Raw genomic sequence first — 19,102 nt, 5'->3', positions numbered from 1 at the left:
CTTAGCTGAGTGCAGCAGAGAAAGTAACTCAGGTGATTCCACATGGACCCCTTGAACCTGCCTAAGTTCCTGACTCACAGAATTGTGGGAAATAACAAATCATTTTAAACCACTAAATTTTGGGCTGTTTTTTGTGTAGCAGGAGATACTTGATAGACCAGCCCACCTGACTTTGACTGCCACGCACATAGAATCCAGGGAATACTATTCCTGGAACCCTTTCCTTAGGAATCTGATAGACAAGGTACTTGACACAATCAGAATGACTGTAGAAACATCAGAGTAAAAGCTAGTGATGAGCATTAGAACTAGGGTTAAATGAGGGATATAAAGCAGTGTGTGATGGCTGTATGTTTTAATAAAGGAAATTCAACTTTCAAAAATTGGAGGGAGAGTATGTGCAGAACAGTTTTTTTAAAACTTTTTAGCAGTCATATTTGTGTTTGTAGTGTTGGTTTTGTATTCAGATAGTGTTTTCTGCATATTGTGCAGCAAAGCAAATGAATAATTTTAAATATTCTAATTCTGTTATCTCTTATGTCTGGAGCCAGGAGTCTCTGTGTGGAAGAAATAATTTTCAGATGTAAGTTAGGAGATTAAGTAAACACCCTGTGCTCCTGAGTTTTAATTGAAGTATCAGTATGAACTCATGAGATATTTTAATTTTATCTTAAAATGGTATATATACTATATGTATATATTTTTGTACGTATGTATATGTATAATGTTAATCTGAGAATGTTTTATGTGTATTGCAGAATAAAGCCAATGAATATTTATGTGATATTTTAATTTTGATATTTCCTAGCTCTGTCTACAAAAAGCCTCAGAAAATGAGCAAGCCTAGTTCCCAGAATGTGATATTCAGAAGCTGTTGACTTCTAGAAGAAACCAGGGCTTCTTTGATAAATCTTTGATTTCAGATCTGGGGCATGAAATACAAAAAGTGATCCTAGAATGTTTTTGTACCATGTACCAAGGAAATTATCAGTAACTACTAACCAGAGTCATGACAAAAGGATTCAGGAGCCAACTTGAAGAGGCTTGGGGGTGACCAACTATGTATGTCAGTTTTAGCACTGAAAGTCCTGTGTCCTGGGAATCCTTTGAGTATCAGGCAGTTCAGCACAGTTGATCCCCCTCAGATGCTCCTACTGGCTGAAAATGGGATGCTGTGAGCATCTCTAAGGATGAGAGCTGCAATGGATTGGCATTTTTTTAAATGTCTAAATTTAAATTTATGAGTCCATAATGATAGCCAGAACAGTGAACTAATTGTTCATCTTTGGTGGGTATTAGGAAAGCAGCCCTTCATTCTGAAAACTGATAAACCAACAGAAAGAAGCAAGTGCTGATTCTTACTTTTCTGTATAAACGGTACCACTGGGTAAACAAATGGGTGTGGTAGTTTCTTTTCATAGAGAAATTCTATATGCTAGCAAATAAAGACAAAATGATAGAACTCGAGTATCACCATTTTGCAGTCATTATGTTTTAATGGATTTTGACATCAAGTGTCAGTGACTGCCAAAAACACACAAAAAGAGAAAGTCATACATATGCTATAAATACACCACTACCTAATGAATAATTGTGCCGACAATATTAAACCTGAGTCTGATGAAGCTGCCTGCATCTAATTACTAACACACAGGAAACGTAGAAGACAGAGGGACTTATTAAACTGCCCTGTGGGATGCAGTCAGGAAAACCCAGTCTGTGGGGAACTGTATAGAGCAGATGATCCAGTATGTTCAACAGATGGCAAAGGGAAGAAGAAGATGCTAATGAAACCTATGTAGATTTTTAAAAGGGTGAAATTAAACTATAGCATATAAGGATACACACTTCAATAATAAAACCATAAAAAAAGAAGTAAGTAAGTGGTACCGCAAAAGCCAGAGTGGTGTCTCTCTTGGTTGGGTTGTGGGATAGAGGAGATGGGTGGAGGGCGTCGTGATTGGGAGTGGGTACTGGAGGGCTTCTGTAGTGGCAGAGGTGGTTTTGTCTCTTGATGTGCATGGTAATTCCAAGTTCATTTAGCTGTAATTTCTGTATGTGGTTTTCTTTATTTGTAATATCTAAATCTACATTTTAAAATACTTTCATTTTTAGAGCAGTTTAGATTCACAGCAAAATTGTGAGATACAGATTTCCCATATATCCCTTGCCTCCACACATAGCCCTCCCCTTAATCAGCATCTACCAGCCGTGTGGCACATTGGTTACAATTGATGAATCTTATTGACACATCGTTAGCGAAGTCCATTGTTCACGCTTGGTATACATTCTCTGTGTTTTGAAAACTGTGTAATGGCATACATCCATTATTATAGTTTCATAGAGCATATTTTCAATGCCCTGAAAATCCTCTATACTCTGTCTGTTCACTCCCCCAACTCCTGGCAACCGCTGATCTTTTTAACTGTCCCCAGAGTTTTGCCTTTTCCATGATATCTTATCATTGGAATTATATAGTATGTAGCCTTTTCAGATTGGCCCTCTCACTTAGTAATGTGCTGTTAGGTTTCCTCTCTGTCTTTTCATGGCTTGATAGATGATTTCTTTTTAGTGCTGAATAATATGTTTGTATTATATTTGATGGTAAAAGTCTGAAATAAAACTGAAGAAAAGGAAATGGATTGGAGTGGAGGCAACTGTATTATGAAATGGTGGGAGTTGATGCCTTATAGATTATCGAAGACTTGTTGACTGAGGATTTTATAAAGTGCTGTTCTGAGAAGATTCAACATAATCTGTTAGTAGAGAGCCACTGAGGTTTATTAAAAAGGGGGCTGGAGTGCTGAGAACTGTGTTTTAAGAAGATAAATCTGACAGGATGGATTTCAGTAAGAGACTGGAAAGCTACCCAGGAGACCATAGTATTAAGGTGAAGGTGTTAAAGATTTGGATTAGAGTGATGCTTGTAGGGATAGAAGTAAAATAACTGTTGTGTTACACAACAGAAGTATAATCAGTAAGACTTGGTAACAAATGAAGTATGTTTAAACAGAAGAGCATTAGAAATAAGCTCAAAGATTTCACGTTTGAGGGCATATTCTTTATTGGGTAGGTATTGGGGAATTCTGGCAGGACAGTTCTCGGAGATTATACTAAAGATAATGTTATTTGTCCTCATGATCTATTTAGAACCCCAGAGGAATGATGGCTAGGGATTCTGCGTTCCAAATGGTACATCTAAAAATGTAATTCTGACAAGCAAGAAACTGATAACAGTGATTATTTTTGGTAAGTGCGTAGTTGGGACAAAGATATAAGGGTGATTTTTGTCTTATTAATTTTTTGAATTTTGAATCATATAATTCTATTACTTATTCAGAAAACAAATAAAATTTATTTCAAAGATAAAAAGATACTCCAAATTCCAGTTTACAGGAGGAAATCCTTATTTGGCATCCTTTTATTATTTCAAGTACTTCAGACAATAGTTACTCAGAAAAGCAGTCAGGTAAACATGTTTTATACTTGGTTACCTTTGACTTACATATGTTTGCAAATGTTGTATATTTGATTGTATGTTTGTGTATGTTGTGTGTGCGTATGTGTGTGCATAAACGTGGCTGTATGTGGCTCTAGGGAGTGTATATTTCACTCAGAAAAGATGTTTATAGCTGGAGCCTCAGGGACCTTGTATTCCTAGCGCTTTTAATTCTTATTGCCACCAGTTAGGATCTTCTTTCTTAGGAAAGGATGTGTTCTTGCTTCTCAACCAGCTTCAGGGCCATTCAGAGATGGTGGTGATGAAGCAGCATAGACTTCCTTGTGTCTTCTTCATTATCACTGCTGGAGCTGAAGGTCACTCCATATCTGTTATTCCATCAGTCTCCCTTCTTCTCATTCTCCCCAGGCAGTCGCCCTGGATTGCATCTGTAATAAAGTGTCCTGAAATACACGAGTATTCACTTCATGTCTTAGTCTTTCGGTTAGGTACAGACTCAGTACTGGATCTGGTAACGAAAAAGGGAATAGGACGTGACACATAAATGTTAATTTTTTTGTTTTAATAACTTTCTCTTTTACAGTTTGTCACTGATGATTTTAAAATTAGGAAAAATCAATAAGGACACGCTTATTCTGTGAGGGCTAGTGAAATTGGGCATTTTAAGTTTGTTCCCCTAGGGACACAGGGAAGAGAAACTAGGATTGGAAACAGTAGTAGGAAGCTAAGCATCCCTAGCACAGTGGTTGTCAACCTTAGGCACATACTGCGTCCACGTGAGAATATTGGGGAAAAAAACAAAACTGGTGCCTAGTTCCATGGAGATTCTGGTTTAATTAGTCAGGGCTCTGTCTACCCTGGGCATTGGAACTTTTTGAATGTACCCACTTGAATTTAATAGGAAGTCAAGACTGAGGACCACTGGCCTAGAGAAGAAAACTGTCTAGGACTGAAGAGAGCAGTACTTGGGTTTCAGAGCACCTCAATCCCAAATTCTCCTTGATTAGGATAAATTGGAGTTTATCTTAAAATTTTGAGACTTGTGATTATTTAGGTTTCTGATTGGTAGAAGGAAAAAATACGTGAATGGATCTTTAGCATCTGAAAGGAGTGGACAGATTCACATAGTAATAGTAATAAAACTTCATGGATTAATATTACTTATTTAACACTGCACAGGTTGCCTGTGATTTGCTTCGGAGAATAATTCGCATCTTGTATCTCAGTAAGAGACTCCAAGGACAACTGCAGGGGGGAAGTAGAGAGATAACAAAAGCTGCTCAGAGTCTCAATGAACTTGGTAAGTCCTTTTGTTTATTGATTCACTGTTTGAAGGAAGTTTGTTGTTTCCAGTTCTTGGTGGTTATGAATAGAGCTACTTTAGTATTTCGGTACAGGTCTTGTGTGAACTGAAGTTGTCATTTCCCCAGGAGAAATATCCAGGAGAAATGCTGTGTTTTAGGTAACAGATCCCATGTTGACATTATGTCTAGAAGATCTGTTGATTTCATTTCTTCATTCGTTGATCTTTTCTCTAACGTTTAGAGCAGACTCTTGACATTCAAGGGTTTTGCATTCATGGTTTTGACTGTTAACAGGCTGCAAGGTTCATGATGAAGCAGTTCATAATTTTTCAGGCAAAATTTCGAGTGTCTGCTGAGTGCACATAGAACTACCTAACCACCTGCATTTTAATGAGGCTTTGTGGTTTTCTTTTTTTCATTCGGTACCCAGTGATTTTTCTGAAGTGAATGTGTTTGTGGAATTTGTACTTTGTAAGTTCAGAAGGTCTTTGATTATATCCATCTCATATCAAGAGTCTCCTAATTCTTAGTAATGTGCTTTGAAAGTAGTTATGCCAAAAGAATATCAGAAAGATGTGCATTACATGTTCTTTTTGAATTTTCCTGTCTTTGATATTTCAATTACATTGTACTGTAATACTTATTCCCTGTTTTTTTTTTTTACTAGGAAAGTGCAATATCCGTCACAAACCATGTTTCATTTTAACCTATAATGCTCAAATACATTGCGTAGGCACATCATTGGGAATATAACTTATGATTTAGTATTCTTGGAATATATTGTATAAAAAGTTAATTTTTAAACAGTGAGTAATGCTTCAGTGTTTCTTCCACAGTACGTGATAAATATAGAAGTGTAAAAATCCTAGTATCAGCTGTTATTTTTTGCTTTATCACATGTAATTTCTGTACTCCAAAAAATACACTGCAGGATAATAGGATCATTAAAAGCAAACACAAATTATTTCAAGACTTATTATGTATATTTGTCATCACTGATACTTCACTATAGTAAAAAGTAGCTAGATTGTGATTGTGATTGTCATCTCTTATAGAAACAACAGATGCTGTAATGCAAATGGTGATGTCTTCTTTTTTAAAAAACAGGCACAGTTATTAGTCATAATGTTCTAAGTTGTTGCAGTGTAGAATATAAATTCATTATCCTTCCGATGAGGCATTGGCTTTACCCAAAGTTTTATAAATAGTAAGTGAGGACAGGTTGTTGAGAGAGTATAGTAAATGGTCAAGTTATCTCAAAATGGATAGTATTAATTTAAATTTTGAAAGCTTTGCAGATTATGGGCTATTCAGAATTTGCAAAGGCATCATGTCTTCATCATTCATCACTGTGGTTCCGTCTTGTCTAGTCCTGACATTGGTAATAAAGGGGAGCCAAGAGGGAGAGAAAGTTTCTACATTTGGAATTAATATTTTAATAAAAGTAATAATTTCATAATCACAGTTACTCATGTACACTAAATATTTCTATGAACATCTCTGATGTTATCAATGTCTGTATCTGTATGGTTCTGGTTCTCATTAGAAAGAACAAAATGAATAGTAGCAGCCCTTGAAATTAACTTAAAACCAATCTATCAAATGTGAAAAAAGATCTTGAGGCTTGAAATGCAGTGACCAGATGAAATACTTTGTTATCTAGAGATTAAGTATATTTTGAGGGACTGAGGGGAATGTCAGTGACTTCTAATGGGACAGATTTCTCTTTGGAGTGATGAAAATGTTCTGTAATTAAATAGTAGTGATGTTGCACAACCTTGTCCATATACAAAAAAGCCACTGAATTGCATGCTTTAAAAGGTGGAATTTTATGGTATATGAATTATTTATCAATTAAAAAGTATATTCTGGTCCCTAGTGACTATTATCTCATGTTGGTACTTTTTTTTTTTTTTTGGAATTGAGGTCTAAGTGACATACAGTAACCTGCAACATATTGAAAGTATATGATTTGGCAAAGTTTTGGCATGAAACCCTTACGAATATTAAGATAGTGAACATAACTATCCCTCTCTAAAATTTCCTTATGCCCCTTGGGAATCCTCCTTAGGCATCTACGGATCTGCTTTCTGTCACTATAGATTAGTTTGCATTCTACTGAATTTTATGCAGGTGGAATCATGTAGCTTGTATGTGTTTTTGCTTGGCTTCTTTCAGTCAGCTTAATTGTTTTGAGATTCATCTAGGTTGTGTGTATCAATAGCTCATTCCTTTATATTGCTGAGTAGTTTTCCATTATGTGGATATCCCACAGTTGGTTTATTCATTCACCTGTTAATGAATATTTGAGTTGTTCTAGTTTTTGGCTATTAGAAATCATGATAGCTATTTGTATGGACATATGCTTTCATTTCTCTTTGATAAATTTCTCTTTGATAAATATGTGTGTTTAACTTTTTTTTGGGAGGATTAACCCTACCTGATTTGGAGACTTATTACAAAGACTTACAGTACACAAAACAAAAAGATAGACAAATAAGTCAATGGAACAGAATAGAGAGCCCAGGAATAGACCCACACATATAGAAACAAAGGATTTTTGATATATTTAGTGGAGAAAAGGTAGTCTTTTCAACAGATGGTACTGGGACAGTTGGATGTGTAAAACGGTGAACTTGTGTTCATGCTTATCATCATGCAGAAAACTGAAAATGGGTCATAATCCTAAATGTAAAACCTAAAACTATAGAACTTCTAAAAGGAAACATAGGAGATCATTTTTATGACTCTGAGTTAGAAAATGATTTCTTAGCTATATTATCTAAAGCACAGTCCCCCCTCCCAACAAATTGATAACTTAGACATTATCAGAACTTAAAACTTCTGGTCTTTAATACTGTTAGAAGAATGAAAAGTCAAACCGTAGACAAGGAGAAAATATTTGCAAAGTGTGTATTTAATAAAGAGCTTGCTTCCAGAATGTATAAAAAAACTTTCAACATTGCTAAGAACACAACAACCCAATTTAAAAATAGACAAAACATTGGAACAGATACTTCACTAAAGAATATACGTGAATGACAGATATGTGTATAAAATACTCAACATTATTAGGCATTAGGGCAATAAAAATTAAAATCATACTGGTGTCTTACTTGAAAGAGAATAAGCAGAATTATTTTAGTGCAGACTTATGCATACTTTTTCATGCAGATTATTATGTAATGATTGAAAAATAAAACTACTTAGTATAGATTTCAGGATTAAATTGTAGCACTTTGATTTATGGCTTTTTTTCAAGGAAAGTCTTGTGACTAGATGAAAATTTAATGGGCTTTACTACAAATTGGTAACTTTTGAGCATTAGTTAAGATGATATACTTAAAAATACATTTTTTTCATAATGTTACCAACTACCTTTTAAAATTGTTGTTAGCCCATCTAAGCAGTCTCCATATAATTTAGTGTAAATTTAGTATTTTTCAGAAGTTTTTGAACAGCTCAGTAAACTGTCTTTGTGAACCAGAGGAAGGCAACTCTTAAAATTATTGTCTGACAGTCCTTTATCAGGATTAGAAATACAATTTTCTCCTGCTGTCCAAAAGTAGAGTGTTTCTTATGAAACCTTGTATAAGCTGAAATGGCAGAAAGTGAGGGAGCAGTTACCTTAGGACACATCTTGTTAAGGGATACACAAAACAAATTGAGATTAATGCACAGATGCTCACAAAGCTATGGCAGCTTGATGCTGAGATCTGAGTATGGCTCTGAGGAAGGAGCTTGGTAGTGTTACCCTCGCTGCTTGGGGTATGTGTTGCACTTTATGATGGCCTGCTGCAAAACAAACACTAAATGCTATTTTTGTATTTTGCCTTTTCTCAGATTTCTTTTGGTTGGTTAAAAAGGGTACTAATGTAGGTCTTTTAAAAAGTGAAATGGCGTAAAGCAAAGTTATGAAAAGTTACGAATACCTGTATTGAAAGGTTCTCATAATATCAATACAATTGGCCTGTATTGGTGGGTTCTGCTTCTGGAGATCTAACTAAAAACCAGGATCAAAAATATTAGAGAAAAAAAGGTTCCAGGAAATTCCAAAAAGCATAACTTGAATTTGCCATGCTAGCAACTGTTTACGTAGTATTTACAACTATTTACATAGCATTTACATTGTATTAGGTGTTATAAATACTCTGGAGATTTAAATTATATTTTGATTTAAATTTGATTTAAAATACATGGGAGGATGTGCCTGAGTTTTATGCAAATACTAGGCTACTTTATATAGTAGGAGTTGAGCATCTGCATATTTTGGTGTCCTAGGGGGTCCTGGAACTATCCCTCATGGATACTGAGGGACAACTTTATATCTGGATCAGGTTGAGTAATAGTTTTGCTTATTCTGTGGAGTGCATTGTGCTTTTTCTGTGTTGAATTGAAGCTATAATAGTGAAACCAGAAAATGCTATACTTCCACAATCAAAATTAGCACTTTCTAGTTTCTCCTATGGAGCATGATCAGGTATTCTACCCATAATACAGACACATTGCTCCGTCTATCATACAGTCTCAGTCATTGGTGAGGAATCTAGTGTACTCTTTGCTTCAGTGTGATCAAATGATAAAATTCTGCTGGATACTTTTGGATTAGAATATTCAAATGTAGAGAGAACATGGGAGATGTACATCTGTACTTCTTAGAATTTATTAGATGATTCTTTTCTTGTGTAGAGGCATACCTTGTATTTACTACGTGTTTGGTTCCAGACCACGGCAATAAAAGGAATATTGCAACAAAGCGAGTGACATACAGAAGTTATGTTTATACTATTAAGTATGCTATAGCATTATGTCTTAAAAAAATGTATGTACCTTAATTGTAAAAATACTTCATCGCTAAAAAATACTAGCCATCATCTGGCAATGCAGGGTTGTTACAAACATTCAATTTGTTAAAAAAAAAAAAAAAGCAATAAGCATGAAGCACAATAAAGTAAACGCCGTACAATAACGTGTGCCTGTACTAGTTTCCTTGGACTTGTTGAGAAACAACAGTTTGAACCTACTTCCTCTTTACCTGTAATTTCATTTCAGTTCCTTCCATTTTATTTCTCCTTATTTGTATTAGAAATGACTCTTGCTTTTGAAAGAATTTTTAAAATGAATATCTTGATTACTTTGAAATTTATCAGACATTTTTGATAGTCATGACAACCAAGAGGCACTATTTACTTTGGTGAATTTATCATAATTCAAGATTTCTCTCAATTTTTTTCTGGCTTAGAAACTTTATTTTGTCAATGGAGAGAATTGAGTTGATAAATATTTAGGGTGTTTTTATTGTCTGACTTGTTCTACAGAAGGCATTAATTTGACTTAGGAGAATAACATAGTAAGAAATAACAACAAAGCAGAGATTGTCAGTAAGAGTGAAAAAGGAATAAATTGTATGGGCTTCCTATTGCAGCCTGGCCTTTTGTTAAGTCTTCATTTGAGGCTGTGAGGACTCATTCCTCCTCTTCCTCCCAGTAGTAGACATTCTTTTCCCTGCTTTTGGAGAGAAATGGAATAGGGGATTCATACATGGGGAGGGGTGATTGGATCATTCACAAACCATAATGACAGCTAAACTTTCTGAAATTTTCTCAGTTCTGCAAATCCACATTAATGCTTAATCTTTCTCATATAAACCAAGTTCACAAGATACTGGTTTATAACTCAGAACAGTAATTCATTAATTTGCAGTGAGGATGTGTACTATTCTTTGGACTTGAAAGCATGTGATTCCTCTCTGGATAGATTAAATAGAAAAACAAATTTGTAATTGGAAACTTATTTGGTAAAATTTGCGTTAGATCAAGGGAAGCTAGTTGTATGATTCAGACATCTGGCCTAAACTGTGATTACTCCGATGCTTATTACATCTTCACATTAATAGTATGCCTGCTTTACCTGGAGTGCTGAATGAAAGTCTTGGGTCATAGGGAACGCTCTCCTTGGTCACTGCCAGTCTCTTGACTCTTAAGTTTTTATTTCTTCTTTTCATGTTGTTGACTACTCCTATTTAGTTTATACAGCTTCTTCAGTTAGGACACAATAAAATTGATTAGGTTTCTGCTTCCAGTGAAAATTATCTCATTGCTGATTTCAGTTATATTCCAGGTATGGATTGGATTAGAATAATTTTCTCCTAATCCCACTTGCTAAAACTAACTTGTTAGTGTATAGATACTACAGATTTATAGATTAATATGATAAACTGTATCTTTTTATAGTATTAATGCTTTTTCTAAACAGAAACATCATGTTTCAGGCTACTTCTGTAGTTTTTTAGTTTTTAAAAATAATAAATGTAGATTCTATATATTATATCCCATGATAACTTCATTTCCAGGTAGTTTTAAAATTTTTATTATCTAATTATTTTTGACTTTTTCTACAAATAGGGATTAAAGGAAGAAAAATTTTCCATAAAAAACTAAGCACAACACATTTTCATGGATACTCTGTAATCTGTTTATGAAAATCATGATTTATAATTCATTTAATTTATCAGACAGTTGGATTGCAATATACATATAAGCCCTGTGGCTTGTTAGGAACCTGGTGTAAAAATGAGTGAATAAGATACACTTTTTGTATTTGAGAAGTTTAAGGTATGTCCTTATCTAAAATAAAACTAAGCGTAAAATGTGATGATGATGATGATGATGATGATAGTAGTAATAATAGTATCATCCTTGGGAGAAACCAGTCTCCTCTCCTCCCAGCTTTCTCATTTTCGCTCATCTGCATTTTCCATGAAACGATAAGAAAGAAGTTTCGGTCATTCATTTACCGTTAAGACTTAGATAAATTTATTCATTCATTCAGCCAATGTTTATTGAATGCCTACTCTGTGTGTCATGTGCCATTCTAGGGGTTAAAAATACATTACAGAACAAAACAAAAACTCCTCTAGTCTTTATAGAGCTTATATTCTAACAGGTCCTAAGGTCACACACCTGGTGTATCTGTAAAAATCTGATTGTATAGCCTGACCGCATAACCATTAATGCTGTACTCCTTTTGAAAAACTCTGTGGCAGCATTTAATTGCTTCACAAAAGCTATTGCTGCCACTGGTAGATCTCCTAATGTCCTTTGAAAAAAAAAAAGCTAAAAAAATCACATTTAAGATATACCATGTTTATATAGTAAATGTATTTTATGTTGTGATTGTGGATTAATTGTTGTTAGTGACTTAACATTCTATATCAAAGCTTTATTGAGTTGTCATTTAAAGACCATTTTTTAAAAAAGAATAATCAAGTAATAAGTTATAATCAAGCAGTTGGTTATAATAAAATGTTTCCTCCATTAATTTTAATTGTCTTTGGTTTGTTCTCTGAGCTTTATAATTTTGTTGCTAAGCTGCACTATATTAACACCATATATCATGAGAAAATATTCTTAAAACCAAATTTATCACTGAAGCATTTTATGAAATATTTATTATAGCAGGAAGGGATAGTCTGTTTCATCCACTAATGTTCTTACTGCAACTGATGTTTCCTCAGTCTGATAAAACAATAGTTTATGCAAACATTACTGAATGCATAGGTAAGAAAAAGTGTAGTTTATATTATTTTTGTCACATTATAGGTGATCGATAATGAATGAACTAATGAATGTTTTTTTGAGATGTCTATAAGATGATGTAGTTGGTGAAGAGTTTAGAAAGTTTTGTTATTTCAAACTTTAAAAATTTTTTTTTGGTAGGAAAATTTGTAAATATGCCATATAGCTGTTTCCAGTATAAGTGTTTCCAGTAAATTAGGTCTGAGATGACTTCTTAAATGCATTTAATAGATACATAGGTTTTTTTTTTTTTAATGACAACTTCAGCATAGCAAATTCAATACGCCTTTTTAAACCTACAGTATAATGGCATATGATGATAAACATCTTCAGTAACTATGTTTGATTTAAATGGTCCCTAAATTATATGTGAATGGATTCAGCTACCACAAGGTAGGGGTGATGCTGTGCTCAAATCCAGAATAATGGATTTATGCTTAGGTATAGGTTTGCCAGTTATGGAAAGTTTTAAGCATATCAAAATCACACACACACAACCCCTTTTTAAAAAACTAATTGAATGTAATGTTATTCAAATTTATATTTAACTGATGATACTCAGAGCATTTGTAACCCTATATTATTGGTTTTATCTTTCATCACATAGTGTCAAAAATGAGATAATATCCAGACAAAAATAAGCAGCTTACATTTAGTAAATTTCAGTGTATTGTTTTTCATACATTTCAAAATTATGGTACTCTTTCCAGGTATATGTTTTATTCCATATGGTCAGGTAATGCTTATGGAACCGCTGTATTTTACCTTACTGTTTGTCACCCCCTGCTGGAACATTTGTCACTGAGAATGAATTCATTTAGTGTAAGGTTCTTCAAACTAGTAATGTATCAACTTTTTGATACCTTTGTTCTAAGGGGTTTTCTTTTCTACTTTGACCCTTAAGCCAACAGTTCTCTTTTACATTCTAGTATATGTAAGTTTTAAAAATTACAGTGTATCTTAAATGAAAATAGATAATATCTCAGAAATACAGATTTATTATTTTATTGAATGTTCCTTTTTATTGATTATTTTACTGACTATTCCTTAAAAATGGTGGCAGCCTACTTCTAGTGAATTGCAGCTGTGAGTCTCTAAGTCTTACTTTTCGGGGACTATTAGGTGGGCTGTTCTACTTTTTATCACCATTGTACCTGATTACCTGATGTGTGAAAAAGCTAAGGACTGCATGAAACAGTTTTTACCAGTGTTTGGTTTAGTACATTGACATTGGCTATGGGCTAAGTTGAAAGAGTTCAATGTAAATTTATGATTATAGGTATACTTACAGAATTCTACACTTTAATACCATGTAAACAACAGGGCGGGTAGGCAGGCATGATTTTTTGAGAGACATATTAAAGTAGGATGCAGTTTTATTATTGATTTGCTTTAATTTCTGTTTTAGGGACTTGAAATCTGTTTCAATGAATCAGAAATGTGTTTTTCTACCACATATAAATGGAATATAATGTTTATGATAGAGTTTTATTATCACAACCAGGAATATATTCAGTAATCTATATTATTTTCGTGTTAATTATATGAAAAATAATTCCACTTTGAGAAAAAGAATCTTCAAATCATTTAGATCTGACTAACCATTCTCTAAAATCTAGTTGATTTAGACCATGTAATTTGAAATGGCCAAGTTAGTTTTCTAGGGATGTATTACCTATATCTAGATGGCTAATTTATTCTAGTGGGTACGTCAAGAAAGCATGACACTCAGAATAGAATTGTACATAGAGATTTATGAAGATTTTCCTGCAGCAGTTAAAGGGGTTGGTAACATCTTCTTTGAAATATCTCCATGTCTAAATTATATGGTCTGCATATCTGGAAATTCAGTTGTGTTCACTTCTCAAGTTTATCCAGAGCTGCTTCCCGAGGAAAATTTTGAATTTGTCAGCAACTGAAGACCTCCTTCACATGTTGCACAAAAGAACAATTGAATATAATCTTTATATTTCAAAACAGGATGCCAACCCTTACATTTTAATTTGGTTTCCAAAGCATATGGATCTGCACTTGGCCAGTCTAACATACCATATTGGTTGACTTCTAATTCCTTTCTCCTCACTCATCCTTTCTGGCAGAGTCCAAGTTGAGTTTTTATCTTCCTGGTAACCTTGGACTCTAGGAAGGCACCACTCCCCTGCTCCAGGACTTAAATCATGATTGGTCCTGATAGTTCCATTATTTTCTATAATTGTTTAGATAAAGACATGTGACCTCATCTGGACTAAGGAGACTTGAGGGAAGTGAGCTGGGAAGTTCTAAACTTTTGGAAAGGTTTTCTGTGCAAATAAATGCAGAAGAAAGGAGGAAGTAGAGGTGGAGCCTAGATACTATCCTTGTTTCTAAACTTTGAAGTTGAGGTATTCTACTTTACTATCTGCACCAAATAAACAGGCTCCAGATCTTTCTACCATTTGTTTCAATTCTCTCACTTTTTAAAAATATACGAACATAGTATTCGAATTTCTCCACATCCTCAGAAACCCCTGTTATTTTCTTTCTTGTTTAATAAAAAAATCATCACCCTAGTGAGTGTGAAGTGGTATCTTATGGTTTTAATTTGCATTTTCCTAAAGACTGATGATGCTGAGCATATTATCATGTACTTATTGGCCATTTTATATTTTATTTGGTGAAATGTCTTTTCAAGTCTTTTGCCTCTTTTTAAAATTGGGTTGTTTTTTGTTGCTGAGTTCTAAATATATTGTGGATAGTAGACTCTTATCAGATATATGATTAACAAATATTTTCTCCCCTTCTCTGGGTTTTCTTTTCACTGTCTTGATAGTATCCTTTGATGCAGAATTTTATATTTTGATGAAGTCCAATTTATATATTTTATCTATTGTTTTCTGTGCTTTGGTGTAATACTTAAGAAATCATTGCCAAATCTAGGACAATGAAGACTTCCCCCTGGGTTTTCTTCTAAGATTTTTGTAGTTTTAGCTCTTCAATTTAGGTCTTTGATGCGTTTTGAGTTAATTTTTGTATGTGGAGTAAGGTAGGACCTCACTTCTTGCTTCTGCATGTGGATATCCAATTTTCCCTGCACTGCTTATTTAAAACATTATTTTTTCCATATTGAATGGACTTGGCATCTTTGTTGGAATTTAAGTGACCACTTATGTGAGAGTTTATTTTGGGGCTCTGTCTTCTAGTCCATTAATGTATATGTCTATCATTAGGCCAGTATCGTACTGTTTTGATTACTAAAGCTTTGTAGTAAGTTTCAAAATTGAGAATAGCAAGTCTTTCCACTTGGTTCCTTTTCAAAATTGTTTTTGACTATTTAAGATCCCTTGAAATTTCATATGAATTTTAGGATGAGTTTTCTATTTCTGTAAAAAAGGGTCTTTTGGATTTTTATAGGGATTGTATTCATATTTTTAGGTCACTTTAGGTGGTATTGTCACCTTTTTAAAGTATTAAGTCTTACAATTCATTAACACAGATGTCTTTCTATTTATTTAGCTCTTTGATTTCTTTTGGCAATCTTTTATAGTTTTCAGTGTATAAGGCTTTCAACCTTGGTTAAATTTATTCCTAAGTATTTTATTACTTTTGATACTTTTGTAAATGAAATTGTTTTCTTAATTTTATTTTTAAATTGTTCATTGCTAGTGTACAGAAATACAACTGATTTTTGTGTGTTGTTGATTTTGTATCCTGCAACTTTGCTGATTCACTTATTAGCTCTTAATGTGTGTGTTTGTTAGGGGAGGGGTCTTTAGGATTTTCTGTATTTAAGATCTTGCCCTGTCTGTGAACAGAGATAATTTTGCTTCTTCCTTTCCAATTTGACTGCCTTTGATTTATTTTTCTTGCTTAATTGCACAGTAGTACATCTTCCAGTATTATGTTGAATAGAAGTGGTGAAAGCAGACATCCTTTCTTGTTTCTGACCTTAGGGAAAAGCGTTTGGTCTTCATTGAGTTTGATGTTAGCTGTAGGTTTTTTATGTTTGACTTTTTTGCTGAGGAAGTTCTCGTCTACCTAATTTATTGTGTTTTTATCACAAATGGATGTTGAATCTTGTCAAATGCTTTTTCTGCATCAATTGAGATGATCATGTGTTTTTTCCCCCTTTATTCTGTTAACGTAATCTACTGCTTTGATTTTCATGAGTTGACCTATCCTTGCATTTCAGAGATAAATCTCATTTGGTCATGGTGTATAATCCTTACAATACGCTGCTGAATTCAGTTTGTTAGTATGTTTTTAAGGACTTTTGCATCCATATATGTAAGAGATACTGGCATGTAGTTTTCTTTTCTTGTAGTATCTCTTTCTGGCTTTGGTATTAGGGTAAGGCTGACTTAATAGAATGAATTAGAAAGTGTTCCCTCTTCATTTTTTTTTTTTTACCTTAAACTTGTTTTTATTTTTATTTTAATTCTTATTTTGTATTGATGTGTAGTCAGTTTACATTGTTAGCTTCAGGTGTACAACAAAGTAGTTCAGTTATATATATACATACATACATATAAATATTTTTTCAGTTTCTTTTCCATTATGGCTTATTATAAGAAATAGAGTGTAGTTCCCTATGCTATATAATAGGCCCTTGTTGTTTATCTATTTTATATATAGTAATGTGTAGCTGCGTCCTCTTCAGTTTTTTGAAAGAATTCGTGAAGTTTTTGGTGTTTATTCTTCTTTAGATGTTCGGTAGAATTCACCAATGAAGCCATCTGCTTCTGGGCTTTTTTTGTTGGAATTTCCTGTTTTCTTTTGTGTTAATCAGATACTTATGTGTATTCAATTTCATTTTGTCTGTGAACTTTTTTGCTATAAGTTTGCATTATTTTTGTAGGAATTCCTTTAGGGATTGCAACATACATTCTTAATTTAGCAGAGTCTACTTAGTGTTTGTGTCGAGTTACTTCAGGTGAAATACTATTTTGAAGTCATTGTCTACTACATTGCTTCTATGAGCTCACTTGCAGAGTCAGTTTCTCTGGACTGCCTGTAATTTTTTTCCTTGAGTATGGGTTATATACTCCTGTTTCTTTGCATATGGAGTGATTTTTTATTGAAAACTGGACATTGTGGATAATATATTTTGGTCATTTTAAAATTCTTTTATATTCTCTGAGGATTGCTTTTTTGTTGTTATTGTTCTAGCTGGCAGTTAACAAACTAGACTTTCTTTCCCAGTACTGTGTAGTCTTAGTCTCTAATCAGTTCTTTCAGCTTATAGCTATTGCTTTAGTAACCTGGTAACTGATAGATCTCCCATGTACCTCTGTAGTTAAATGGCACCAAGAATTTTGGTAGAGTTGATGATAAGATTATGGGCCTCATCTCTGTGTATATCTTTTTTTTTTTTTTAACATTTTTTTTTTTGAGTTATAGTCATTTTACAATGTGTCAAATTCCAGTGTAGAGCACAATTTTTCAGTTATACATGAACATACATATATTCATTGTCACATTTTTTTTCGCTGTGAGCTACGACAAGATCTTGTATATATTTCCCTGTGCTATACAGTATAATCTTGTTTATCTGTTCTATATATACCTGTCAGTATCTACAAATTTCGAACTCGCAGTCTGTCCCTTCCCACCCCTCTCCCCCCTGGTATCTGTGTATCTTTTCTTCTTCTGGAGTTTCCTCCCTAAATTTCCAGCTGTTCTTTTAGCTATGAGCTCTGTCCTCTGACAGCTCAATTTAGTAAGGCTCCACTTTCTGCTGCTTGAGCTGTGTACTGTTTGGGGAATACCATCAGTCTGAAAAAGCAGTAAATGCATACATCTTGCAAGTCTTTTAAGGACTTTTAAGACTCCCCTCTGATTTTTCCTTGCTTTTCTGTGAATCCTCTTGGGTCCTCCCTTTACCACTCCCCTGTATTTGAATGGTAAGCCAGGGATTTGGGTCTTGCTCTTACTGCAGCTCTGTTGCTTATAGGATTTTTCTTTCTGAATTTATAGCCACTCTTTTTGCCCTGATTCCTGTTCTCTGACATCTCCAGACTATAAATCTGTATTTTTCTGCTGCAAGAGCTATGGGCATTGGAATGGTGGTGTTGGGAATATTCGTGGTGAGTGCCCTCAGGCAGAAAAGCTCAAACTTAGAATTGTTAACCATTGCAATTTCTGTATTTCAGATGTAACCCTTCCTTTGGTATGTTCCTGCCTTTGTCCAGTGCCTTCAAATAAGTGTGTGTGTTTTTAATTTATTGATTATTATTTTTACAGTATATTTTTATTGATGTATAGTCAGTTTACAATGTTATATCAATTTCTGGTCTACAGCACAGTGCTTCAGTCATGTAGGAACATACATGTATTCGTTTTTCATATTCTCTGTCACCATAAGTTACTAAAAGATATTGAATATAGTTCCCTGTGCTATACAGTTGTCAAATAAGTGTGTTTTTAAAAATGGCTTATCTAGTTTTAGAAATTACCTGCAGACCAATTTACCCTGCCATTAGAGGAAGCTGGACTAAAATCATTTGTATTTACCCATTGGTCATATGCAGTCAAACTCCATAAAATCAGATGAGCACTGTAAATTTGAATAACTTCGATGAAAATCTGTGTAGGTTGAGAATCCATGTGTTAATTTTAGTTTTGAAGTATGATAAGAAGTAATGTTCAATGCAGACTTAAATTTTATGTATATAAAATCTCTGTATTCCCAAAGAATGGATGAATACAGGAATGTTTCATAGAGTCTAACCTGCAAACTAAGGATAGAACAAACATTTTATCATTACTTTGCCTTTTGGAGTCTA

General features: G+C 33.9%; 1 protein-coding gene across 1 annotated transcript in view; it reads left to right on the top strand.

The window, feature by feature from the left end:
* The window catches only part of COG5 (component of oligomeric golgi complex 5), a 238,230-nt gene that overhangs the window by 26,326 nt on the left and 192,802 nt on the right, over window positions 1–19,102 (top strand). Inside the window, exon 6 of the mRNA XM_031679789.2 lies at window positions 4,640–4,760. Within this exon, the coding sequence (XP_031535649.1) occupies window positions 4,640–4,760 (121 nt within the window). The remainder of the gene's footprint in view (window positions 1–4,639; window positions 4,761–19,102) is intronic.

The sequence above is a fragment of the Vicugna pacos genome, chromosome 7 (genome assembly GCF_048564905.1).
Source record: "Vicugna pacos chromosome 7, VicPac4, whole genome shotgun sequence".
In the NCBI taxonomy this organism is placed as follows: domain Eukaryota; kingdom Metazoa; phylum Chordata; class Mammalia; order Artiodactyla; family Camelidae; genus Vicugna; species Vicugna pacos.
This window is presented reverse-complemented; position numbering and strand designations above follow the sequence as displayed.